General features: G+C 32.4%; 3 protein-coding genes across 5 annotated transcripts; 2 read left to right on the forward strand and 1 right to left on the reverse strand.

Annotated features, from left to right (window-relative positions):
- Positions 1-457: 457 nt before the first annotated feature.
- LOC109799467 (ribonucleoside-diphosphate reductase large subunit) lies at positions 458-5,920 on the forward strand. The gene is made up of 17 exons (XM_020360038.3): positions 458-821; positions 900-961; positions 1,047-1,134; positions 1,916-2,179; positions 2,339-2,579; positions 2,677-2,753; positions 2,887-3,057; positions 3,167-3,259; positions 3,355-3,504; positions 3,614-3,700; positions 3,842-4,006; positions 4,095-4,214; positions 4,396-4,598; positions 4,678-4,827; positions 4,905-5,052; positions 5,384-5,467; positions 5,552-5,920. Exons 1-17 carry the CDS (start codon positions 594-596, stop codon positions 5,648-5,650), a joined length of 2,430 nt encoding a protein of 809 aa, XP_020215627.1. The 5' UTR covers positions 458-593; the 3' UTR covers positions 5,651-5,920.
- Positions 5,921-10,565: 4,645 nt separating this feature from the next.
- Positions 10,566-12,052, forward strand: ABR1 (Integrase-type DNA-binding superfamily protein). Its single transcript, XM_020360139.3, has 2 exons — positions 10,566-11,300; positions 11,520-12,052. Exons 1-2 carry the CDS (start codon positions 10,952-10,954, stop codon positions 11,954-11,956), a joined length of 786 nt encoding a protein of 261 aa, XP_020215728.2. The 5' UTR covers positions 10,566-10,951; the 3' UTR covers positions 11,957-12,052.
- A 2,729-nt stretch (positions 12,053-14,781) lies between these two features.
- Positions 14,782-21,509, reverse strand: RPN5B (regulatory particle non-ATPase subunit 5B). 3 transcript variants are annotated; one of them, XR_002239870.3, is made up of 13 exons: positions 21,357-21,509; positions 20,915-21,109; positions 20,135-20,242; positions 19,941-20,045; positions 19,781-19,837; positions 19,475-19,671; positions 16,435-16,534; positions 16,217-16,329; positions 15,987-16,137; positions 15,784-15,861; positions 15,233-15,481; positions 14,993-15,073; positions 14,782-14,843 (listed from the first exon to the last, which is right to left on the reverse strand). XR_002239870.3 is itself a non-coding variant. In XM_020359967.3 (12 exons), the coding sequence occupies exons 1-11, from the start codon at positions 21,492-21,494 to the stop codon at positions 15,263-15,265; spliced, it is 1,461 nt and encodes a 486-aa protein (XP_020215556.2). In that variant the 5' UTR covers positions 21,495-21,509; the 3' UTR covers positions 14,782-15,073; positions 15,233-15,262. The 3 variants fall into 3 exon arrangements, 2 of the variants coding, with proteins under 2 accessions (XP_020215556.2, XP_082925353.1); XM_020359967.3 differs by having other exon boundaries at positions 14,782-15,073; XM_083069227.1 differs by having other exon boundaries at positions 14,782-15,073; positions 21,225-21,359.
- Between the last annotated feature and the right edge of the window lie 1,011 nt (positions 21,510-22,520).

The following is a 22,520-nucleotide window of genomic DNA, read 5'->3' on the forward strand; positions in this document are numbered from 1 at the left end:
TTATTATAATTTTTGATTTGTTAGTTATTCATATTTATATATTATTTATAATAATTAATTTTATAAAAGTTTATTATAAAGTGTAGTGTGAGGTGTCAAAAAAGTGTAGTATGAGTTGTAAAAAAGTAAGAGTGCTTATAAGCAATTTCTATTGGAGTAAAAATTGTAAAAATATAGTATGAGTTGCTTATGAGTGACATGGCACAGTAGGACCCATTTAAAGTGGGTGGGAGTTGCTTATAAGCAACTCCCATTGTAGATGCTCTAAGCAACTCCCATTATAGATGCTCTAAGAATGAGTGTTATCAATAAAAACAAATATACGTGTCATCAAATCATTTATTAGATGCATAACAATTAAAAAAATACACAAAAAACAATGTTGTACAAATTATTGTGGTAATTATTTAACGTGTCTCATACGGGGTATTAACGTAATTAAGTTGAATCTGTGTGGAGTTAGTAGAAACCAGGAGCATTTCAATTTTCGCGGTATCTTTGAGCCGTGGTGAGTATATATATATTTATACAGTCCGGGGTGCGCGGAAAGTGTTTGTAGAAATTATTGAGCGACAAACGCGAAAAGAAGAAGCATGTATGTGGTGAAGAGGGATGGGAGACAAGAGACTGTGCATTTTGATAAGATTACCGCGCGCCTCAAGAAGCTCAGTTACGGTCTAAGCACCGAGCACTGCGACCCCGTGCTCGTGTCTCAGAAAGTCTGCGCCGGCGTCTACAAGGGCGTCACCACCAGCCAGCTCGATGAGTTGGCGGCGGAGACCGCCGCGGCCTTGACCGCCAACCACCCTGACTACGCTTCGGTGAGTTAATTACTTCTCTTCTCTCCCGGTTCTGTCTGTGCCTCCGGTGCTGATCTGTTTGTTCTGTGTTCGGTGCAGTTGGCTGCTAGGATTGCCGTTTCGAATCTCCACAAGAACACGAAGAAGTCGTTTTCGGAGACGTAAGTGTGTCACGGTTAACGGTGTTGGCCTGCGTTTTGTTGCGATGATTTGTCGTTTACCGTTGTTAAATTGCGGTTGTTTCAGGATTAAAGTCATGTATGAGCATTTTAACGAGAGATCTGGAATGAAGGCTCCTCTCATTGCTGATGACGTCTATGAGATTATCATCAAGGTACTTTTTTTTTTTTTGGTCGCTGTTTGAAATTGGTGGGTTAGTTGATTGTATTCGGATTAGAATCACCTGCGGTTGAGAAAATAACTGCACGGTGTTGCAGTTGCATCCAAAGGATGCAGGTAATGTTAAATATAATAAAAATGTATATTTAAAATAAAAAATAAAATAAATTATTTTCGCTCAATAAACAATAACTACTTATTGGAAGAAAAAAGAAGAAGATAAATGTCTTTCAAAAATAAAATAAAATAAATATCAACAAGTTGTTGTTCTTGTGCACAAATAAGCATCACCTTTTAAGTAAGGTTGTGTCTTGTGTATTAGAAAAAAATGGAAATATTTCATGAAAGGTGGTTAGTTAGATTTTTTGTCAAAAAATAGTCATTAGTAAAACTAGTGTATATTTTGCATTGATAACCCAAAAAATTAAGTTTGTCTTACAAGTTAAAGTTAGCTTATACAAAAGTTACTTGTATACAAAAAAAAATAAAATGCTCATGCATGAGTTAAAATTGGTTCATGGTAAATTTAATTTTTGTATCAAGGATTTACAACATTTACACATGTTCAATCCTTTAGATGATGTAGTTGGTTTATGTTTCAAAATTGGAAGACACATGTCTTTGAAATAGTTTTAGTATAGTTATTTGATTATTGACTGATATACTCTGTGTGGTTTAATTTTTGGGGTTGTGACCATAAATACTTAAGGTTGTGTTTGGCTGTTGTTTGGTATGATGTGAATTTCACTTCTGTGTCATTTTCTGTTTTGTTTTAGAATGCTGGTCGACTGGACAGTGAGATAATTTACGATAGGGACTTTGACTATGATTACTTTGGTTTCAAAACCTTGGAGAGGTCCTATTTGTTGAAGGTTCAAGGAAAGGTTGTGGAAAGGCCTCAGCACATGTTGATGAGGGTTGCTGTTGGAATTCACAAGGATGACATTGATTCTGCTGTCAAAACTTATCATTTGATGTCTCAGAGATGGTTCACTCATGCATCACCCACTATTTTCAATGCAGGAACACCTAGGCCTCAGGTATGATTTATGCTAGTGCTCCTTCATTCCTTCCTTGGTTGACTTTTTTTTTTTTTTTTTTTTTTTTTGGTGAACCTGTGGTGTGATTTTTTTTTTTCTTTTATTGTCAATAAGATTAAGGTTTCGTTGTAAGTTTGATCTGTTTATGTGCTTTGGCAGTTGAGTAGTTGCTTCCTTCTCTGCATGAAAAATGATAGCATAGAGGGAATATATGACACTTTGAAGGAGTGTGCTATAATCAGCAAATCAGCAGGAGGAATTGGTGTTTCTATTCATGACATTCGTGCCACTGGCAGTTACATTCGTGGCACAAATGGGACATCAAATGGTATTGTCCCAATGCTGCGTGTGTTCAATGATACTGCTCGCTATGTTGATCAAGGGGGAGGCAAGAGGAAAGGTAAATCATTTATACTTGATTGGTAATTGGTAATTCCCACATTTTAATGAACACTTATAAATTGTGTTTAATAACGCATCCTGTATGCTTCTTGTAGGTGCATTTGCCATCTACCTGGAGCCTTGGCATGCTGATATAACTGAATTCTTGGATTTAAGAAAAAATCATGGAAAGGTATGATTGATGGACTTTTTTTAAAAGTAGCGATTTGATTCCCATTATTTAGTTATGAACCTAGTTCTTAGTTCATGCTAGTTGAATAGTTCTATTTTATTGATATAGCCACATGTTAATGTTATTTGTTCAGGAAGAGCATCGTGCTCGAGATTTGTTTTATGCTCTTTGGGTGTCTGATCTCTTTATGGAAAGAGTTCAAAGCAATGGGCAATGGTCTTTGTTTTGCCCCAGTGAAGCGCCAGGTTTGTCTGATTGTTGGGGTGAAGAATTTGAGAAATTGTACACTCAGTATGAAAAAGAAGTAAGTTTGGTCTATATATTTTGGCTTGTTTTGCATGTTCTGAATATGCCTCTTGCGGATTATTGCCTTGCTTATTTTGTTTCTTTTAACCAAATTCATGTGTACATAGGGAAGAGCAAAGAAGGTTGTTCAGGCTCAGAATCTCTGGTTTGAAATTTTAAAGTCCCAGATAGAAACTGGAACCCCTTATATGCTTTTTAAGGTGGTTTACAAATGCATATTTGATTTTCTTTAAGTTTCTATTTTAATGCATTTTGTATTTGCTTATCATTCAAACTTTCATTTTTTACATTCTAGGACTCTTGCAATAGGAAGAGCAACCAACAGAATCTGGGCACAATCAAGTCGTCAAACTTGTGCACTGAGATAATTGAGTATACAAGTCCAACAGAAACAGCTGTGTGCAACCTGGCATCGATTGCTCTACCACGATATGTAAGAGAGAAGGTAGGATACACCTGGCATACTTCATGCGTTGGGCTCACATATATTTGATTTCTAGGTAGCTTGGCCAACTTGTTCTTCCTGATTTAGAATGTTTATCTACTCACTGTAGGGTGTGCCCTTGGAATCTCATCCATCTAAGCTTGTTGGCAGCAGAGGCTCAGAAAACCGATATTTTGACTTTGACAAACTCGGAGAGGTACACTTTGTAGTTATTCTTGAGCTACATGCAATACTGGGTGTTCTTTACGTGTTTCCATGTGTGAAAATATATTGACATTATCATTATACGACTAGTTTTATGGTAATTCTGTGTTTTACTGGTTGTGGCTAATTATAGGTTACTGAAGTGGTGACAAGAAACCTTAATAAAATAATTGATGTTAATTACTACCCAGTTGAAACTTCAAGAAGGTCAAACATACGACACAGACCCATTGGCATTGGAGTTCAGGGTCTTGCGGATACTTTCATATTACTTGGCATGGCATTTGATTCACCAGAGGTAAACACTGTTTTTGGGACTGCTCATTCATCTATAGTTTAAGCTGGATGATCTTCAAATTGATAATTTACACGGATATCGGGTGCAGGCTCAACAGTTGAACAAGGATATATTTGAAACGATATACTATCATGCACTAAAAACTTCTTCAGAATTGGCTGCAAAAGAAGGTCCTTATGAAACATATAGCGGTAGTCCTATGAGTAAGGTATATTCTTGTGAAAGTCTCTTACTCGTTCCTTTTTCTAATAATCCCTGAGCTATATTCTTAATACAGTGGAACACAAATGTACATTTTTATTCAAATTAATTTCTTACACTAGCAATTAAAAATATAAACATCCAAGATGTTTGTTTGTAGTGGCTCAGGTGATTTTCATATTACGCAGGGAATTCTTCAGCCAGACATGTGGGGTGTGACACCCTCGAGTCGTTGGGATTGGGATGCACTTCGGGAGATGATATCAAAGATGGGTGTGAGAAATTCACTTCTTGTTGCTCCTATGCCAACTGCATCTACAAGCCAGATTCTTGGCAATAATGAGTGTTTTGAGCCATATACGTCTAATATCTACAGTCGCAGAGTTCTAAGGTTTATTGCCATACCATTCTATTGTGTCTTGATATCTTTCTCTTTGATTTATCTTGCTTGTTAACTGTTCGTCTTTCAGTGGTGAATTTGTTGTAGTGAACAAGCATTTACTTCATGACTTGACCGAAATGGGACTTTGGTCTCCAACAATCAAGAATCAGATTATCTATAATGATGGTTCAGTTCAGAAAATCCCAGAAATTCCCGATGAGCTGAAAACCATATACAAGTACGAGATTTGTGACGTTGCAACTTACCTAAAATTGGTTCCAAGATACTTATGCTAACTCAATTTGAAATTGTCAGGACTGTTTGGGAGATAAAGCAAAAGACATTGGTTGATATGGCTGTTGATCGAGGATGCTACATAGATCAGAGTCAGAGCTTAAATATTCACATGGATCAACCCAACTTTGGAAAGTTGACTTCGTTGCATTTCTATGCATGGTCAAAGGTATCAACCTTATTCTTTGGGGCAAGTTAATGCCATTCTCATTGGACTATGTTCACATTGGTGGGATGTGTTTTGATGTTAAATTTATGTCTGCTTTCACAGTAGGATCTTTTCAGTGATAGTGAATTTCAGGGAGAAACACATAAAATAAATAAATAAATAAATATATGCTCTGCCAAGAGCTGGGTTTATTTCTTCTGCATTGCCTTCTATTTCTAGATACAGTACTCAATGAATTTCATCTATATTAGAAACTAGGTCTTTTGTTGGGGAATGCTTAGAGAAACTGTTTGCGTATTGATGTTGATTGCTTTTTGTTTTGGCATGAAAGGGTTTGAAGACTGGGATGTATTATCTGCGATCACGTGCTGCAGCTGACGCTATCAAGTTTACTGTTGATACCTCTATGCTCAAAGTAATAAGAATTCTTTATGATTAATCATCCTTATTCATGTAATTTACACATTTTTTATGTTAAATATCTCTTTTGTGAATGCAGGAAAAACCTAAGGTGGAGGAAGAGGATGATAATACCAAGATGGCGCAGATGGTGTGCTCTTTAACAAATCGAGAAGAGTGCTTGGCTTGTGGAAGTTAAAAGTTTTCTAAATTAGAGTTGCATTTTCCCCGGATTAGTTTTGGGCCCAAAAGCCCTTCAGGGTAAACCTCAAATATTTATTTTATAACAGCTCTAGGGCAAAAAGCATTTGTGATGCAAGATTAAGGGTTCTAAATTATCTTTAGAGCTTTGTATAGTATTTATGGTGTTAATTTCATTTGTATCTGTTTGTGTACTATATTATCTCAGTCTTGATACAAATTAGAATAAATATTTTGAATAAGATTATTTTTAGGAATTATTCTTTAATATGATTTTTTTGTTTTCTTTTTATTAAAAGTAATTTATATATTCAAAATTATTTACTTATTATAAATTTTATTTATATAAAATAGAAGTTTAATCTGTGTATTATACATTAGGTATGTTAAATATTTGAAAGATCTTGAGACGGTAGCATATTAACTGTTATGGACCTTTATATTGGCCAAATAATCAATACTTCAATAGATTCCTTCTACAAACTTAATAACGAACCATGTTTGTTTTCAAACATATATTAATTTGTTGCAGTCAATGCTAAGAAAAAGTTGCTTAAACTAATGTTTTTTTTGTTACGTTACATTATTATTTTTAGGATTATTTAATTGAGGCTGACACTGATTCAAACAAATCAAACGGAAAATGATAATTGGATAGTTTGAAAATCACTTCTCTGTTTGAAGATGGTGGAACACGATGCTCAAGTACAAAAATGTCAAAAATTGTTGTTAAATCGGAACCTATTGATTGAGTTTTGGGATCATTTTGAATATGTAATTTTTTTGGGGAAACATTGCTAAACTTTGAAATATGGATGTAAACATTTCTTTTTCAAATAAGTGTTGCAAACTCCAACGACCTTATTGCAGAGGAAAACAAAAATCAATAATGTGATAATTGGTTCCACCCCACAAACGAAAATCACCTTTGCCCTCAAATTTGCAACCCAATTGAAAATTCAGCAGCCCCAGTTTGAGTTTGGCCACTGCATTGCCCAATGCAAAATTGAAGACACCTTTTTCTATTTCAGGCCCAAACACTGTTCTTATTAGCAACCCTCAAACCGGTGCAACAAATAAATTTGGAAAAGAAAAAAGTTGTAGAAACGATAAGAACTTCAAAGATAGGTGAAAAATTGATTGTGTAGGTGGGTTTCAACGATTATTTTTTGTATAATGGATTGTGCACATCTATTTTGCACGCAATAGTGTCATAAGCACATATTCTTTGCGTCACTCTTGAATTCTACTCAATTTTAAATTTTCATGTATTTTTATTTATTTCTCACCAATTCCAATTTTGTCAAATAAAGGATAAATAAAAATAAATAAATGAGAAATAGAATAAAAATAACTAGTGGGTTACACATTTTTTTTTATCTCCTTTCTTAATTTTACTCAATCAAACACATTCACTCTTCTATTTCTTTCACTTTAGTTTTGTAAAATTGATTGATGAGAAATCTAGTTCATGGATAAGATCATCAAAAATTTAATAGTAAAATGATAGTTTTATACCATGTCTTATTTTAATTATATTTGAATCAAATAAAATTATTGTAAACAATAAAGTTAGACTCAAACTCAAGATTTGTAGTTAAATTTAAACAATTTTGTGTTAGTTGACACTTGGTGATAGATTGATAAATCAATTCCTATATATATCGTACAAGAACACTTTTACAAGTTATTCTTAGACGATAATGTTTTGAGAGATTCTTTTAACTTTCTATTAAATTTAATTTTTATTTATTATATTTATAAAGTAAAATAAATTCTAATATTTCAAAATAAATTATTAAAACAATATATTTATTTATCTTAAATCTAAAACCTAATTTATATATTGAAAAATACCTACTTATATTAAATTTAAATATAATTTATATATTCAAATATAGTATTTTTTTATAAATATTTTATATATATTTTAATTACATATTTAGATATTTTCAGTTAATTTTCTTTAATAATAACGTTTTAGAGTTTTTTTTGTCAATTTCTTTTGAATTTATCCCTTTTATTTTTAGATTAAATTTAAATAATTTTAAATTATAAATAATTAAAATAGTCTTGTATTACTCTATAAATTATTTATAATAACCTAAAATATAATATGTAGTTTTAAAAATATTTATCATTAAATATTGATTATAATATAATTTGAGTATTAAAATATTTACTATTATAAATTATAATTATATAAACTAAATATTTATCCCTGGCGTTCCATAGATTAAAATACTAACAATATTATTTTACTTCTTCACTTATGCACAAATTAAGGACAAAGCTAATGAAACCATTATTGTAAAAAGATTATTTTAATATTAAAATGAAAAAATATTTAATAAAATATTTGAATGCCCTTTAATTTATTAAAAATAATATAAAAGAAGAGGAGAAGGGATGTGTATGTCAACTTTGAAATCTGATTTAACCTTAGCTTTGTACGTTACCTGCATGTGTTGGCAAATTGTGTTTTAGTCATGCCATTGTCTTATCAAGTGGACGGCAACATGTCATTGACGCGTTCATCAACCAGAATAAGATTTCTCATTTTTTTAATAGAAAAAATTAAATTTATTCATCATTTTTGTGTCAACCCTTATTCCCTTACTCATGGGGTTGTACTTGATAAAACACCTGAACTTTTTTTAACCATTAATATTATTTCAACATTGCAAAGAGTTTAGGAGTATGTTTGATTTATGTAACTTTAGTTAATTGATTTCAAATGTTGTGGTCATATGTTTAACAATTTTTTCCCCATTTCACCGAATATGAATTATAAATAAATTTTAATTGAATCATAAGTTAGAAAGTTATTACTTTTTTTAAAAATTAATTTTTAAAAATTAAATTCAACTTAATTTAAAATTTTGATTATAATCTAAAGTCTAAACGCACATAAATAATTTGTGTTTCTTGACATTTAGTCCAAATCATGGTAAAAATAACATAAAAATAACTATTAGTTACTTCTTAGGCCCACATTAATGTAGACTTAACATGAAAGCAAACTTGTTTTAAGAATTAGATTCACATTCAAATTTCTTTTTGATTTTTTCTTAATATAATAAACTTTATTTGTTACATTGTATATATAATCAATTATAAAAAATAAAAAATTATAATATTATTATTCATTTTAAAGATTATCTTATTATTATTTTTTTTCATAAAAATGCCATATCTAAATAAAATAAGTAACAATTTTATTATCTAGTTAAATCTATATTATAAAAATGTTAAACTAAATTTTATTTTTCATAGTAATTTTTATATTAGTGTTTTGATATAACATATTGAATAAATTATAGTGAAATAGTGACATGTTCTGATTCTTAAGAAGGGTATTTTTTAACTCAATTTTTTTTGTATTACTTTTTCTTAAAGTAATTTATGGCTGAATTAAATACATATAAAAATGTTATGTATTTACTTTTTATCATTTAATTTATATTTCAACCCATATATGTATATAGTTTAAGAAAAAAACATTTAGATTTTTTTAAAATTTTGTTATGGAGAAAGTTATTTAAATTGATTGTTGGAGATGGATGGATTGAGAAAATGATAAATGATTGCGCGTATCATTGAGAGGATCCATCATCCATGTCTCCACCGTTTTATCTATTCACATTTCAGAATTCATACATACGCGTTCTATCGCATCATTTGACTCATCTAAGCGTTGACCATAAACTTTTACTTCTCTAAACCTCAACCTTCTTTTCTTCTTCTAGATTCCAACAACTGCCAAATTCACCAATAAATATAAACCATCCTCTAAAACTTCATCTTATTTTTCACTATTAATACACATTTCTTTTTAATGCTAATTCCACACCATCTCAGCAATTTTATAATACCAGATTATTATTTTTTTATTTCTCAATTCTTCTCCCCTTTCATTTTAATCGTTAAGAACAGAGTTTGTAGCATTTTTTCAATGCACAAAATGCTTTTAACATGGGTTAAATTCGTTTAAAACCCATCTAGCAAAATTAGTTTTATTGCACTTAATTTAATTTTTAATAATAATATTAAAAATGTCATTTTCATCTTCAATTATCACTTGTATTTTAACATTATAATAGATATTTTACTATTTTAATTTAGGATAAAATTATGGAGATTTAGATTCAATCTTTATTGTGATTATCTCTGTAATTTTTCCTATTTTTTTTATTTTAAAATTATCATTGCCTAATTGGATTCAGTTTGAATTATCGTTACACTATCATTAGGTTTTTAGTTTTATGTGTCTGAGAAATAGAGTATTTTTCTAGTTCAAGCAAATATAATAATATTTTAATCCCTACAATATAACGATATCAAAGATCGTCTCTCCTTCCCTATATATTTAAGCCAAAAGGAAGTTGCATAGGTACTATTGAATTGATGATAAATAAATATTAATTTTTTTAATTTATTTATGAGAATTTGACACCACAGATATAAAAACTCATAGGTTTCTGAATAATATGGAAGGAAAAAAGAAATCCTTAAAAAAGTGGTTCGGATAAAAACGTACACGTTTCGTACCATTTCTCTAATAGACGAGTTCAATTTGAATACTTGCATGGATGTTCCATTGCACCTTCTTTTTAACCTTTTGAGATGTACCTAATGCAAACACATTTTTTTTTCCCAATTCATGGTGTGGTCCTAAAGAAATAGGCTTAATAATATTAATGAAAATAAGGAAAAAATTGAAGTGGCGTATGCAACTTGGCAATTTGATATCAAGTGTGAGAAGCAACTTGCATATTGATGCAATTAGAATGGGATACATTTGGCATTGGATGAGAAATAGAATTAATGATTCCAATTTGCACACAAAAGAGAATATGGCGACAAGTGGTTTGCATTTGAAGTGGGTTAATTAAAATATAAGATCGATCATGCATAAAATAAATATAAAAAAAGAATAATTAAATTGGATGTCGGCTAATTACTGTTGTAACCTTTTTGTGAGCAGTGAGCACCGACCGATTCGTTGAGAACCGTCAAGTTGGTTCACTCCACAAAAACGCAACGTAGTTTCAGCTTTCACACCTAAACGCTTTTGACCCATCCTTCCTTAACTAGGACAAAACAAACTGAATCTTCAAAAAGTATATACTATTACTATCACTGTTGCATTCATTTCTGACATTCGTGTTGTTTAAACACCGACCACTATTCTTGAATCTTGATGGCGGCTGTTACCAAATTGAACTTTTCCATGGTATGAAAAAGGGTTGGGTTGAGTTGGAGGGCGTGCATGCAAATTACAAAGAGGTGAAGCTACATGGCGAATCACGGTGGAAAGGGTAACGAGAAGCTTTTGTCAGTGCCATTCATGTTTTCGGGTCTGAACCGAGAGAGGGAGATGTCAGCCATGATCTCTGCTTTGACCCATGTCGTGTGTGGAGAGGATCACAGTATCAATAATAATAATAATAATAATAATAATAACAATAGTGAAGTTTTTGTGACATCAAATATGGCTTGTGCTTCTGTGGCAGTGGCACCTTCTTCATCTCATGGTGGCAACTCTGTTCTGAAGAGAAGGAGGGAAGAGGATAATACAAATACAAATACAAATACATCATTCGGTGAATTCTCACGTGAAGCCTCGCAGCCTGCTATTTCAACAAGTAAGCACCAAATTAATTAGATGATCATAGTCTAAAATGATAAATATATAATACATGTTGATGGGTCCAGGAATGTTTAAATTGTTATTTTTATATTGTTTTGTAGTAATGCATGCATGAGAATCATAGGTAGGAATAATGAAGTTGAAAAAGAATGTTAGGTAGGATGGTAGATAGTAGAGTGATCTTATTATAATGTTATGGTATTATGGAATACAGTTACAGAGAGTTCAAGTAGGAATAGGGAATACGAATACGAATACGAATACGAATACAAGTCAGAAGAGAAGGGTAGAAGAGAGGAGCAAGAGAGGAGGAAATACAGAGGAGTGAGGCAGAGGCCGTGGGGGAAATGGGCGGCAGAGATAAGGGACCCGATAAAGGCGAGCAGAGTGTGGTTAGGAACATTCCAAACAGCAGAGGCTGCAGCCAGAGCTTATGATGAAGCCTCCTTGCGTTTCAGAGGCAACAAAGCCAAACTCAACTTTCCTGAAAATGTTAGGCTCAGACAACCCAACCCACCAACCCTCTATCATCACATTCCCATGTCTTCTCATAATGTTCAATCTTCACCATTGCTTTCTTCTTCTTCAACTATGACTTCTCCACAGCCACCACCTGTTCCTTCCATTCATTTACCCTCTCATTCCATGTGATTTATTTCACTTCTCTCTGTTTTTTGCACTTGCACGATCTGCTTCTGGAATTTTTTGTGCCATGTTACTTCCATATAAAGAGATAATTTCGATTCACTCTGCTTACATTTACTTGAATTTTCACATTATTAATGCCACAAAATTATGAACATGCTTTTTTTTTTTCTTTCTTTTCAGAATAATACTAGTATTTTTAAAGAGTCTTTGAAATTATTTGTCAAATGATTAAATAAAGTTATTTTATGGGTCCCTTATTTAGAATATGTTTTACTTGTGAAATATATTAATGTCCATTTTACTCGAAATGAATCCTGCTAGATGCACAACATATCAATCGGTTTTTTTTCTTCCCCAAAATATTAACCAAACACGTTGACTTGTCATACGATTACATTATTTTGATTTTTGAAGTTACTATTGACTTTACGCAGAACAAATAAGTCCCTAATTCACAGCAAGAAATTAATTGCTTCGGGTTTTATTATACAACTATAACACGCTTCAACATTTTTTTTAAGTTAATCATCGAGTATAAATTTTTTTACTTGTGTGTAATAAATATTTTTATTTTTTTAAAATATTTTTATTCTTCAAATTTAAAATTAATTTATTTTGTTCTTTGTATTTTTAGAAAACATATTTCAGTCCCTCCGAACGATCAATAACATTGGACAATGATGGATTGAATGTTCAGTAAATTCAATAGAATCAATAAATTTAATGTAATATTTTTATTAACAAGAACACTTATAAATAGATTTTATATGACAAATTTGATTATAGGTGTATTTTGCCAACGCTAACATCTTAACAGAAAGCTAAAAATAAGCTTTATTTAAAATTAAAATCATATTTTGATACTTTTTAAATGAGAATAAATCATATTAAGTCTTTAAAACAAAATCACAGAATGAAATTATGATCAATAAATTCTTGTCTCAAATATTTAACACATGTATATTAGAGTTTAAAACTTACTTTAGATAAATTTAATTTTGTAAAATAAATTTTCATTGGAAGTTCCAGACTTGCAGTGAATACATTTATGTTTGAAAATATTCAATTTGAATAGTTATTTTAATAAAATTTAATTAAAGATGTATAATTAGGGAGAAGGATATAATCAAAATTGTCAAAGAATCCATTCACAACATATAAAGAAAAAAACATCTTAAGAGGATTTGACTTTTATGACGCTAAACCATGAATTTATTTTTTGTGTGGTGTGGTAGCGGATAACCAAGTAGTTGTAGTAATGTAGCGGGGCAGAAACAGAAACAGAAAGTGACGTTGAGCGTCATCAAGTAGATATTATATTATGCTTTGCCGGACTATGTAAGCAATTTCAAAAGATAAATACACTCCACGGAGAACGATTAGATTCACAAGTTTTTACAAAACAACCCTATCAATTAAACTATGGATTGCGTCTAAACAAAGTAATTCCAAAGTATGTCTTTGAAGTATCCTAAAACCGAGGAATTGAATCAAGCCTATACACCACGCTTACAACAAATTTTTATCTCTTACGTGCAAAACGTAGGAGAATTAGTTTCTACGCAACTTGAGCTACTTACGTAATAAATTTGCTACTTTGGACCATCAATCAAAAGGCCAATATAAAATTTCATGATATTTTGATATTTACTTTTAATAATATGATTGAATAGAAAATTTAAATGGAATAACTTATTTATTTAAAAAAATTATTTTTTTAGATGAAATACTTTAATTAAATAAAAAATTTAAAATTTAAATATTTGTAAAATTTCTTAAAATTATAAAACTTTAAATTCTTTAAAAAAAAGTGTAAATTTAAAATTTCTTACAATTTTCTTTTTTATTTTATTTATATCTTTTATCTTATCATTTATCTCTTTATATTTTTAATTATAAAATATTTTAAAATTATTAAACATTTAAAAATTAACTAATATTTAATTTATAAAACCTGATTTAAAAATCTCAACACACACATATATATATATATATATATATATTTAAAATTAATTTTATCATGATGAAATCAAATTATCATATTCAATTTAATAATTTAAGATTTAAGAAATTTTAACTTATTCAATAAAAATATTTTAAGAATGATAAAAATTAAAATCAAACTAATTCAAATGTCAAAAATTTAAAATTCTTTAAACTTGTAAAATTCTTCGTCTAAACCCACCATTCCACTGTAATTCCGGGCTCATTTTGATATTTGCTTATATAATATAGAGAAAACCTCTTCCATAAAATATATACATATATACATCAGAACTAATTATATTTCAATAATCTACTTCAACCCCGGTGACACGCGAATCATCTTTTCACCAGAGTCGATTCAAGATGGTAAACGCTAAGGTCACAACGCCAATCGTTAAGCGAGGTACATCGAGTCCAGGTCATACTTATCTGAATAGATTTCAAAGTTACATCTAATGTTTTGAAGAAAACAAAATCTGATATACTTTACTAGCAGTTGCTTTAGTTTAGTGAAATAGAGGGATAATTTTTCATTTATATAATATTTATATCAGAATTAAGTGATAGCCAAAAACTTTGTAAAATATCTCATTTTATGAAATTTTCAAATAAGGCGAATGTTCACTTGAGTGTAAAAATCTGTCCCTCCATTCTTCCCTCCAACCCGAAACTCCCACCACCCGACGTAGCCTTCGGAGACCCCAAATTTATGTACTCAAATAATAAATGCTTTGCTTGCAGCCAGCAAATTGTCATCCAAGGTAACATAACACGTCCAAATTGCACGAGAAATTGTAATGTAGAGAAATACAGGAGAAGAGAAAAAAACCAACCAGGCAAAAGAATATAAATGAGCAAACACTCAATTTTCTAGCCACTGCTTCAATCGAGATCGTTTATGATCCTGTCATAAGTCAGCGGTAAGGTATTGTACCAGTAGTATACAACAATGCTACTTTCAGTACTAAGATGCATATATCCAGCTCTACCGTGAACGCATGAGTAATAAAATATAAAATGAAAAAGGGATCATCGTTTAACGAAATTCCTCACCAATTCTAGTAGGTGACAATTCAAAAGAACATTCCTGAAAAGGCAACTTCAGTACAAAATCACGTCAAGATTGAGGTGCCCCTGCAATTACCAGAACAATCATCATGACAAAATCGGAGAAATACTTCAGACGTGAACAGTCGCGATTGTAATTTTTACATTAACCAGACTTCCTCTCTGAAAACAGTGGCGATAAGAAAAATTAAGGAGCAAGAGAGTAAAAAAGGACAAAAACTTTACCTGTGACTGTAACTGCTAGTATGGATCTTCTTAAACCTTCAAAGCAGCTTTATGGACCATGGTTTCCTTGTGTATCTGATGACAGCTCTTCTCCACAAGATCAAGCAGTTTCTCCAAGTTTGCTGCCCAAGAGTTAAGAATATCATTGCTATCCTTGGCTGTTTGAAAACAGACTATTCCCATTGGCCTATCGATCTTTGCCACCAGCGCCTTTGACACAACCATATCTGAGAGATGCTTCTCAGCTTCCTGAATTTTGTATGAAGTATTAATTAGGATCATCAAACTAAAAAATAGACAGTATTTTAAGAAAATGAAATGAATTCAGTTACAGCATCCATATACACAAGCAGCTCAACAATAACCAAAATAAATCACCACTTGTGATAAGTGAACTCCAGCATCACGCCAACATAAACAGACACTGCTAACCACAAGTATCATAATTCTTCCTTTGAAACACTAGTATGCAGTGGCAGTCTGTCAAACTAGGGAGGGCCTACGAGCCATTTAAAAACTGTAAAAAGCACACAACAACTAGAATCACCAACCTGTACACTGAGACACAAAAGCTCTGCAAGTCTCTTCAATGTAATTCTTGTGTAGTATTTTGATACAACAAGAATATTCTGAAAAGTAACAAAAATGCTCCATGTTAATGCTCACAAAAAGAAGTACAAAACATAAATCTTATCACACAATACCAACCAACAAAATTGATGGGGTGAAAAGAAATATGGCATTAGTTACTTACATGTTCAATAATTCTTTGCCTCAGATCTTCTGCTGCCTTTTCACCCAAAGATTTCCCAGTGGCCTTCTCATTCTCAAAATCACTCTTATATGTATCCCATAAAGTCGTCCATTGGATAACCTCCATGGTAACAATCTGTTTTAAAAGTAGCCTGGGCACAACATATAACAGGTACACCAAATGAATGAACACAACTTGGAAGACATGAGATAAAATTGAAGATAACATACTTGAAGCTTGGAATCTCAGATAGGTTCTTATCCTCCAGGGTGGAATTGAGAAGGCTTGACTGCATTGGATCATATGGTGATAGAACCAAGTACCAACATATTTTCCTTAGGATCTACATTACATGTAAAAGATAATATTCAGAAGAAAAAAAATATCATATAACAACTGCATCTCAGTAACAGAAAAGGCTAAAAAAGAAAAATAGGAGAAAACTTACTGGAACCCACTTGGCAGGATCTTCTTTGACAGATGGAATCTCATATATTGCCTTGTAGCAACGGCAAATTTCAAGATAATCATTGTTATGGGTATAATACCTTTAAACATAACATAAACCAGCATAAGACAACTAAGACTTTAAAATCAGCAGCACTAAATAATTAATTAAAAAATATGTAGCATGAAGGTTCAATAAACAAACTCATTTATATTTAATAGTATTTAACATTAATGAAGTGCAAAAGTCATAAAGAAGCATTCCACCAAATTTCAAAAGCAGTGCACAATTGGCTGGTACAATATACTCAACTATGAACATTATTACTGTTAAATTTTACATAATGTTCCCCAAAAACAAAAAATTAAATAAAGTAATTCATTAAGATTAAACAGAAAACACAGCATAAATGACAATTGATAAATAAAGCAATGATATACCAAATATGGATCACTCACAACATGACAAACACAATGGTGCAGTAGTTAATGAACCTGTATTGGAATAACAAAGTTGACAAAAAAGGCCTTGACTTTGCAATAGAAGACATTCCAAGGAGTAACATATTTTCCATTCTCAAAAAATAAAAATGCTAAAAATGAGAGATCTTCAGGTCTGGAGGATTAGCTTATGGGAAGGAAAATCAAAATAAGTTAAAAGTAAGGTTTTGGAGAAGTTGTTAGAAGAGAGTTTCTATAGATTAGCTTATGCTTAAGCTAATTTAAACTAATAGAAAAGCTTATTTCATTTAGTCCTTATTTTTCTCTCGTAGAAGTTCTTCTGGAGAAATTTACCCAAGCAGGCCCATAATCTATTTCATTTGGATTGTCAATAAAATCACTTTTTTATAGTAAAATTACAAACAAACAAAAAATTGAACTATTAAGTTACTTACAGAAGTTGGTTTTGTATTTGAAATAATCAATAAATGTGAATTATTACAGATTAATAATTTACAGTTATTATTAATATTATGTTATGTTGTTAGTCAGACAGCTAGTTTCACAGGGATGGCAACGGGGCGGGTCGGGTACGGGTTTCATGATACCCGTCCCCGTCCCCGCGAGTTAAACTCATCCCCGTCCCCGTACCCGTCGGGTATGTGATTTTCATCCACATCCCTGTCCCCGTCGGGTATCGGGTATACCCGTACCCGCACCCGTACCCGTCAATTTTTTTATTTTTTATTTTTTTATAAAAAATATGATATTTTTAAATTATTTTTTTATTATATTATAATTATAATTAAGTTATTTTTCTATATCATTTTATAATAAATAATCACACATAAAAAAATATTAAAATTTTTTAATATAATTAAATTAAAAGTGGGTATTAAATTAAAAATGTAAACAGGGACGGGTACGGGGCGGGTAAGTACGTACCCGTACCCGATTTAAAGTATCGGGTTTTACCCGTACCCGTACCCGGTCAAACCGGGTATTCCCTGTCAAAGTCGGGACGGGTTCGGGTATTACCCGCGGGTACGGGTATATTTGCCATCCCTCACTTTCACTGTGTAACTATCCTTTATCTGTAACTGACTGCTGAGTCAGCAGCCAGATAGCTAAATGTGTACCATCAGTTTCTTATAGCTGTTTGGTTCAGTGTTCTCTTGTGTGAATGTGGATCAACTTGAAGCAAAAAATACTTGCTTCGGCATCATTGAGGCATTTTGGGCGTGGTATTGTAGCAAAAATGTGGATCCTAAACTCAGATCCAAACATGCTATTAATTAATGAATCATTTTATCTCTTTCTAAATTTTATCTTCAGTTTCTTTCTAGAATCTTTTTCTCTGTTTTCTATTATGAATAAAATGGGAAAACAAAAGTTAGCTAGAAAATAATCGAATGGCTTCTAATAATAACCTGAAAGATTATACCTGTGACAAAAAAACACTTTTTTCCCCTTCAACTATTTTACCAAACAAAAAAGTTTTAAAAAAGGCTTTTTTAGCTTAAAAGGGACCCACCATCCCCCAGCCCTCAAAATGAAAAATAAGACCATCCTATCGAAACATGGTAATCCACTAAAGATAATTGCAGAATTGAATCCCAAATGGTGGCACTGGGTGACTAGCACCAAAACAACTATGGCGGCAGCAGGCTGCAGACATACCTGTGTTGAGGTTATGATACACATTGAATAATTTATTCTACACACAAATACAAGCTAAATAAAAAACCCAAAATTGAAGACATTTATAATTAATAATCAAAAGTTATAAATTTGAAGCTAAACAAAAAAATGGCAATAAAAAAAAAGCTGTGAATCAATCATATTTATGCCTCTAAGAGGGAATAGAGAGTTGCATTGGAGAAAGAACTGAAGGGCGGGCAGAAGAGGTGCTGGAAAGTGGAAACAAAGCCATATAGATGTGATTTGCCAGAAACAAGATTTGCTAGCCATAAATAAAGTTTTAGGTTCACCAGAATTGAAAAGGTTGTTTTTGTGTTCGTTCTCATGACAGAAAGAGTGAGTCTGGTACCCTATACCTTATGTTACAAATGAAGACAGAAGACTGAAATCCAAAATACAGAATAAAAACAAATAATTGGCAATAGTAGAGACATCCATGAACTCCGATCTGCATTTTATGTTTTAATACAAATGAAAATAATCACAAGAATGGCCAACAAAAATTTAGTTCCATATATATAGCTAAAGGAGACAAACACAGAAAGCTTTAGATCCACTAATACTCCCAAGTGTATTTAAGCAAACCAGAACAAATGCAAGCAAAGAGAGATTGAATAAATATTGCAGGTAGACAGTCATTGGCACTATGCCTTATTCATAGGCATCTCAAATGCACGTATTGGACCAACTTGCAACACTTAGGCTGACAACAATAACATATCCTCAAATGTTACCAAAACAGAGAAGCATAAAAACCAGATTATTTTACCATTTACTTGATGTTGCCTTATTTCAAATAAAATGGAAAGAGATATCAAACATGGTTACAGCACAATATAAGTAACTAAATCGTGATAGAACAACAAAAAGAAGGAAACATGAAGTACATATTCAATTACCGAATCATTAGTTCATAATAGATCTGCTTCAACTCCAACAATGATGGTATATCTGCAGGGGCCTCTTCAACAACATTATCACCTTCTTTAGGCTTTTTCTTTTCCTTCGATGTATCAGCATCAAATACTCTAGGACTAATCTTTCTTGAGAGTATCTGTGCACGAACATAATCCTGGCGGTCTAGACACAAACGAACCTACACAATTTGACATAGAAGATTCCGAAATCAGCAACTGAATTGCAAAACAAGAAACTAATGGCCTGCTAATGCTGTCATCACATAAACTCGGGAAGATGACTCATACTTGTTCAAGAATGAATGCGATTTTCTCAGTTTTGGCCATGGCACCAAAAGTTTCCACCTGTTAAGATTACCGATTCCGTAAGTATACTGAAAACTAATTAGTTACATCCAAAAACCAATGATATATAGAAGCCATCAAAACATGACACGTTCACACTGACCGCAATTTCTTGCATCAAATCAGCAGCTTCAGCTATAAGCCCTTGTTCTTCCTTAATCTTTGCAAGTTTCTTGATCAATCGAGCTCTCTCAATTTCCACATATATCTAATAAATGATACAGCATATAAATCATATACATAATGCTAAAATGAAAAATTATAAAACAGGAAAAAAAGTTCAAACATCACACTCACCTTTCCTGCAGACACACTGTTCAACGTTTTGATGAGTTCTACACGAGTTTCAACATCTGGTGTCTCATCAATATATTGCATAGCCTGCTGCACCATAGCTGTTACAGCCTGCAAAAATATAGTCAGTTCATTAATAACAGACAACACCATGATTCATGTACCATTTAAGGTTTTAAAAAATGGTCTGCAACCATTATTTCAGCTGCTACGTTAATGTTTTAGGACTCTCCGCAACTGCAACATTTGCGGTAATTTGTCATAATATCAAGGATGACTGGGATTTAAAACCTTGGAACCTTTTACAGAAACATTTAAATTTTAAATAACATCTGTACTAAACTCCTATCAATGAAGAAGTTATGAACGTGGTTATTAGATAGCCTACTTGCACATAACTCTACACGGTAGGGAACTATCACTCACGGTCCTAACATGCTAATAAAAACAATGAAATCAAAATCAATTAACATATATACTCTTTGCTGTCTAAGCAAAATTCTCGTCACTCGTGCATATTTCATTCACCCGAAATCACTAAACATTTGTAAAGCTAACTGACAATTTTTCATTCTAAGTGAACAAACAACTACTAATTTTTCTTTCTAACTGACAATGAAGAATTTTCATTCTAAGTGAACAAACAACTACCAATTTTTCAAAGCTTACTAAAACCCTAAACCTCCTTTCACAAAACACACCACAGCGCGATTCACATAACCTATGAGATTTTTCCACACTAGAAAACAATAATAGTAATAATAATCGAAGCACGGCGAGTACCTGCTTGAGCTGGCCACGTCGTTTCGACAAAACGACAATCTGGTCATTGAGGGTTTTCCATGCTCGCGCATCGAAACAGAGCTGCAAAATATCGGTGACCGCCTTTCTCGTCCCGGCCACGTCACCGGCGAGCCTCATCTGCTTCTCCACGTTCAGCAACTGCTCTATCGCCGCGTCTAAATTCCCCGTATTCGCCTACAAAAATTTCAAAAGCAACCATTAGTTTCAGTGGCGCAATCGTCGACTTTCAGCTCACAGAAAACCCTAGGCCAGGCGCTACTGGCAGAGAGTAATTGAAAGCAACTAGTACGCAAAGTTAATGGCGGAAGTGTGAAATAAAAGCAGAAGACGCGTGCAGCAACAAATTAACGAGAGGGATCTGGAACGGCTTGGATCCATGAATGGATTGAATGAAAGGGGAAGGAGCGAGAAGCGAGGGTACCATGGTTGGGTTGTGGGCGAGAGAGAGATCTCCGAAGGAACCGTCAATTATTGAAAATTGAAAATGGAAGAAAAAGTGGAAGAGGGGAGAAAAGAAGAGTGAAAAAAATACTATGGACCCTGTTTTTATAGTATTCATTCAGGCCCACCTCAGCCCAACGACAGTAATAGCCTGGCCCGATCCGCCTCCCTTTGTTTTTTCGAGTGACAAGTAACAACTATGCTTAAATTTCTGTCTATATAAAAATGTACAATTGTTCGGAAGAAATATGTGTACTCATAAAAAAGAAAAAGAAAAAATGCATATACATTTTTAAAAAATAATTTGTAAGTTGGTTGAAAATATATTTTAAAGAATTTATACTTTCTTTACCAAAAGAAAACTTTTATTGTTTCAAACCCTTATATAGATTTTTGTAGAAATCAATTTCACTTGTTTTACATTCAATATTTTACTTATGGTAGAAATTAAGTGAATCAACCGTTTTTAAAATTTTTAGTTATTGAATAATGATTGATCTTTGTTAAAAAAGTTGACCGACCATTTTCATAAAATATTTCAATTGACGATATGGAAGTCATCAAGAAATTCGTTTATTGTTGGGAGAGGGAGCCTATCTTTAACACTACTGGCATTCAATGCATGATAGTCGACACAAAACCTCTATGTTTCAACCTTCTTCTACATAAGAAAAACCAAAGATGAGAAAGGACTCTCACTGGGTTTTCCTCCATAGCTCATCTTGACAGCACTCAATTTCCTTTTATTTTTTTTAATGAGGGTGAGAGTTAGGACATACACTAATGAGCATTACATTGAGAAGTAGGTGGATGGCATGATCCATTAAGTGAAGTGATGGAAGGGAATGAGGAGCTTGAAAAAGTGTAAAGACAATGTCAATTGATGTTTGTAAAACACGTGGGTAGGGGTGAGCTTAAGGGAGATGTGCGTGGAAGAAATAGACTCCATCTATACGTGAAAATAGGTTGTGGTCTGATGAGTGGAGATAAAACGATTAGTTTGATGGTAGTTTAGCTCAAGTGTGCTTGGTCGCTCGCGATCCTTTAGTTCTATTTGTTGGGCATCATCCGTGAAACGCATAATGAGGTGATTGTAGTTTGTAACAAATGGACCAAGTGTCTTACGCCACACAACACCAAAAAG

Source organism: Cajanus cajan, chromosome 2 (genome assembly GCF_000230855.2).
Source record: "Cajanus cajan strain Asha chromosome 2, NIPB_CcT2T_4, whole genome shotgun sequence".
NCBI lineage: Eukaryota > Viridiplantae > Streptophyta > Magnoliopsida > Fabales > Fabaceae > Cajanus > Cajanus cajan.

Coding starts and splice junctions, on each gene's coding strand:
- RPN5B (XM_020359967.3), bottom strand. CDS start 21,494: ATGAATACTATAAAAACAGGGTCCATAGTATTTTTTTCACTCTTCTTT. Junction 21,110..21,356: donor TCGCCCACAACCCAACCATG/GTACCCTCGCTT, acceptor AAATTTTTGTAG/GCGAATACGGGGAATTTAGA. Junction 16,330..16,434: donor ATCCTGCCAAGTGGGTTCCA/GTAAGTTTTCTC, acceptor CATGTAATGTAG/ATCCTAAGGAAAATATGTTG.
- ABR1 (XM_020360139.3), top strand. CDS start 10,952: ATGGCGAATCACGGTGGAAAGGGTAACGAGAAGCTTTTGTCAGTGCCA. Junction 11,301..11,519: donor GCAGCCTGCTATTTCAACAA/GTAAGCACCAAA, acceptor TATGGAATACAG/TTACAGAGAGTTCAAGTAGG.
- LOC109799467 (XM_020360038.3), top strand. CDS start 594: ATGTATGTGGTGAAGAGGGATGGGAGACAAGAGACTGTGCATTTTGAT. Junction 2,580..2,676: donor AGGGGGAGGCAAGAGGAAAG/GTAAATCATTTA, acceptor TGCTTCTTGTAG/GTGCATTTGCCATCTACCTG. Junction 4,215..4,395: donor GCGGTAGTCCTATGAGTAAG/GTATATTCTTGT, acceptor CATATTACGCAG/GGAATTCTTCAGCCAGACAT.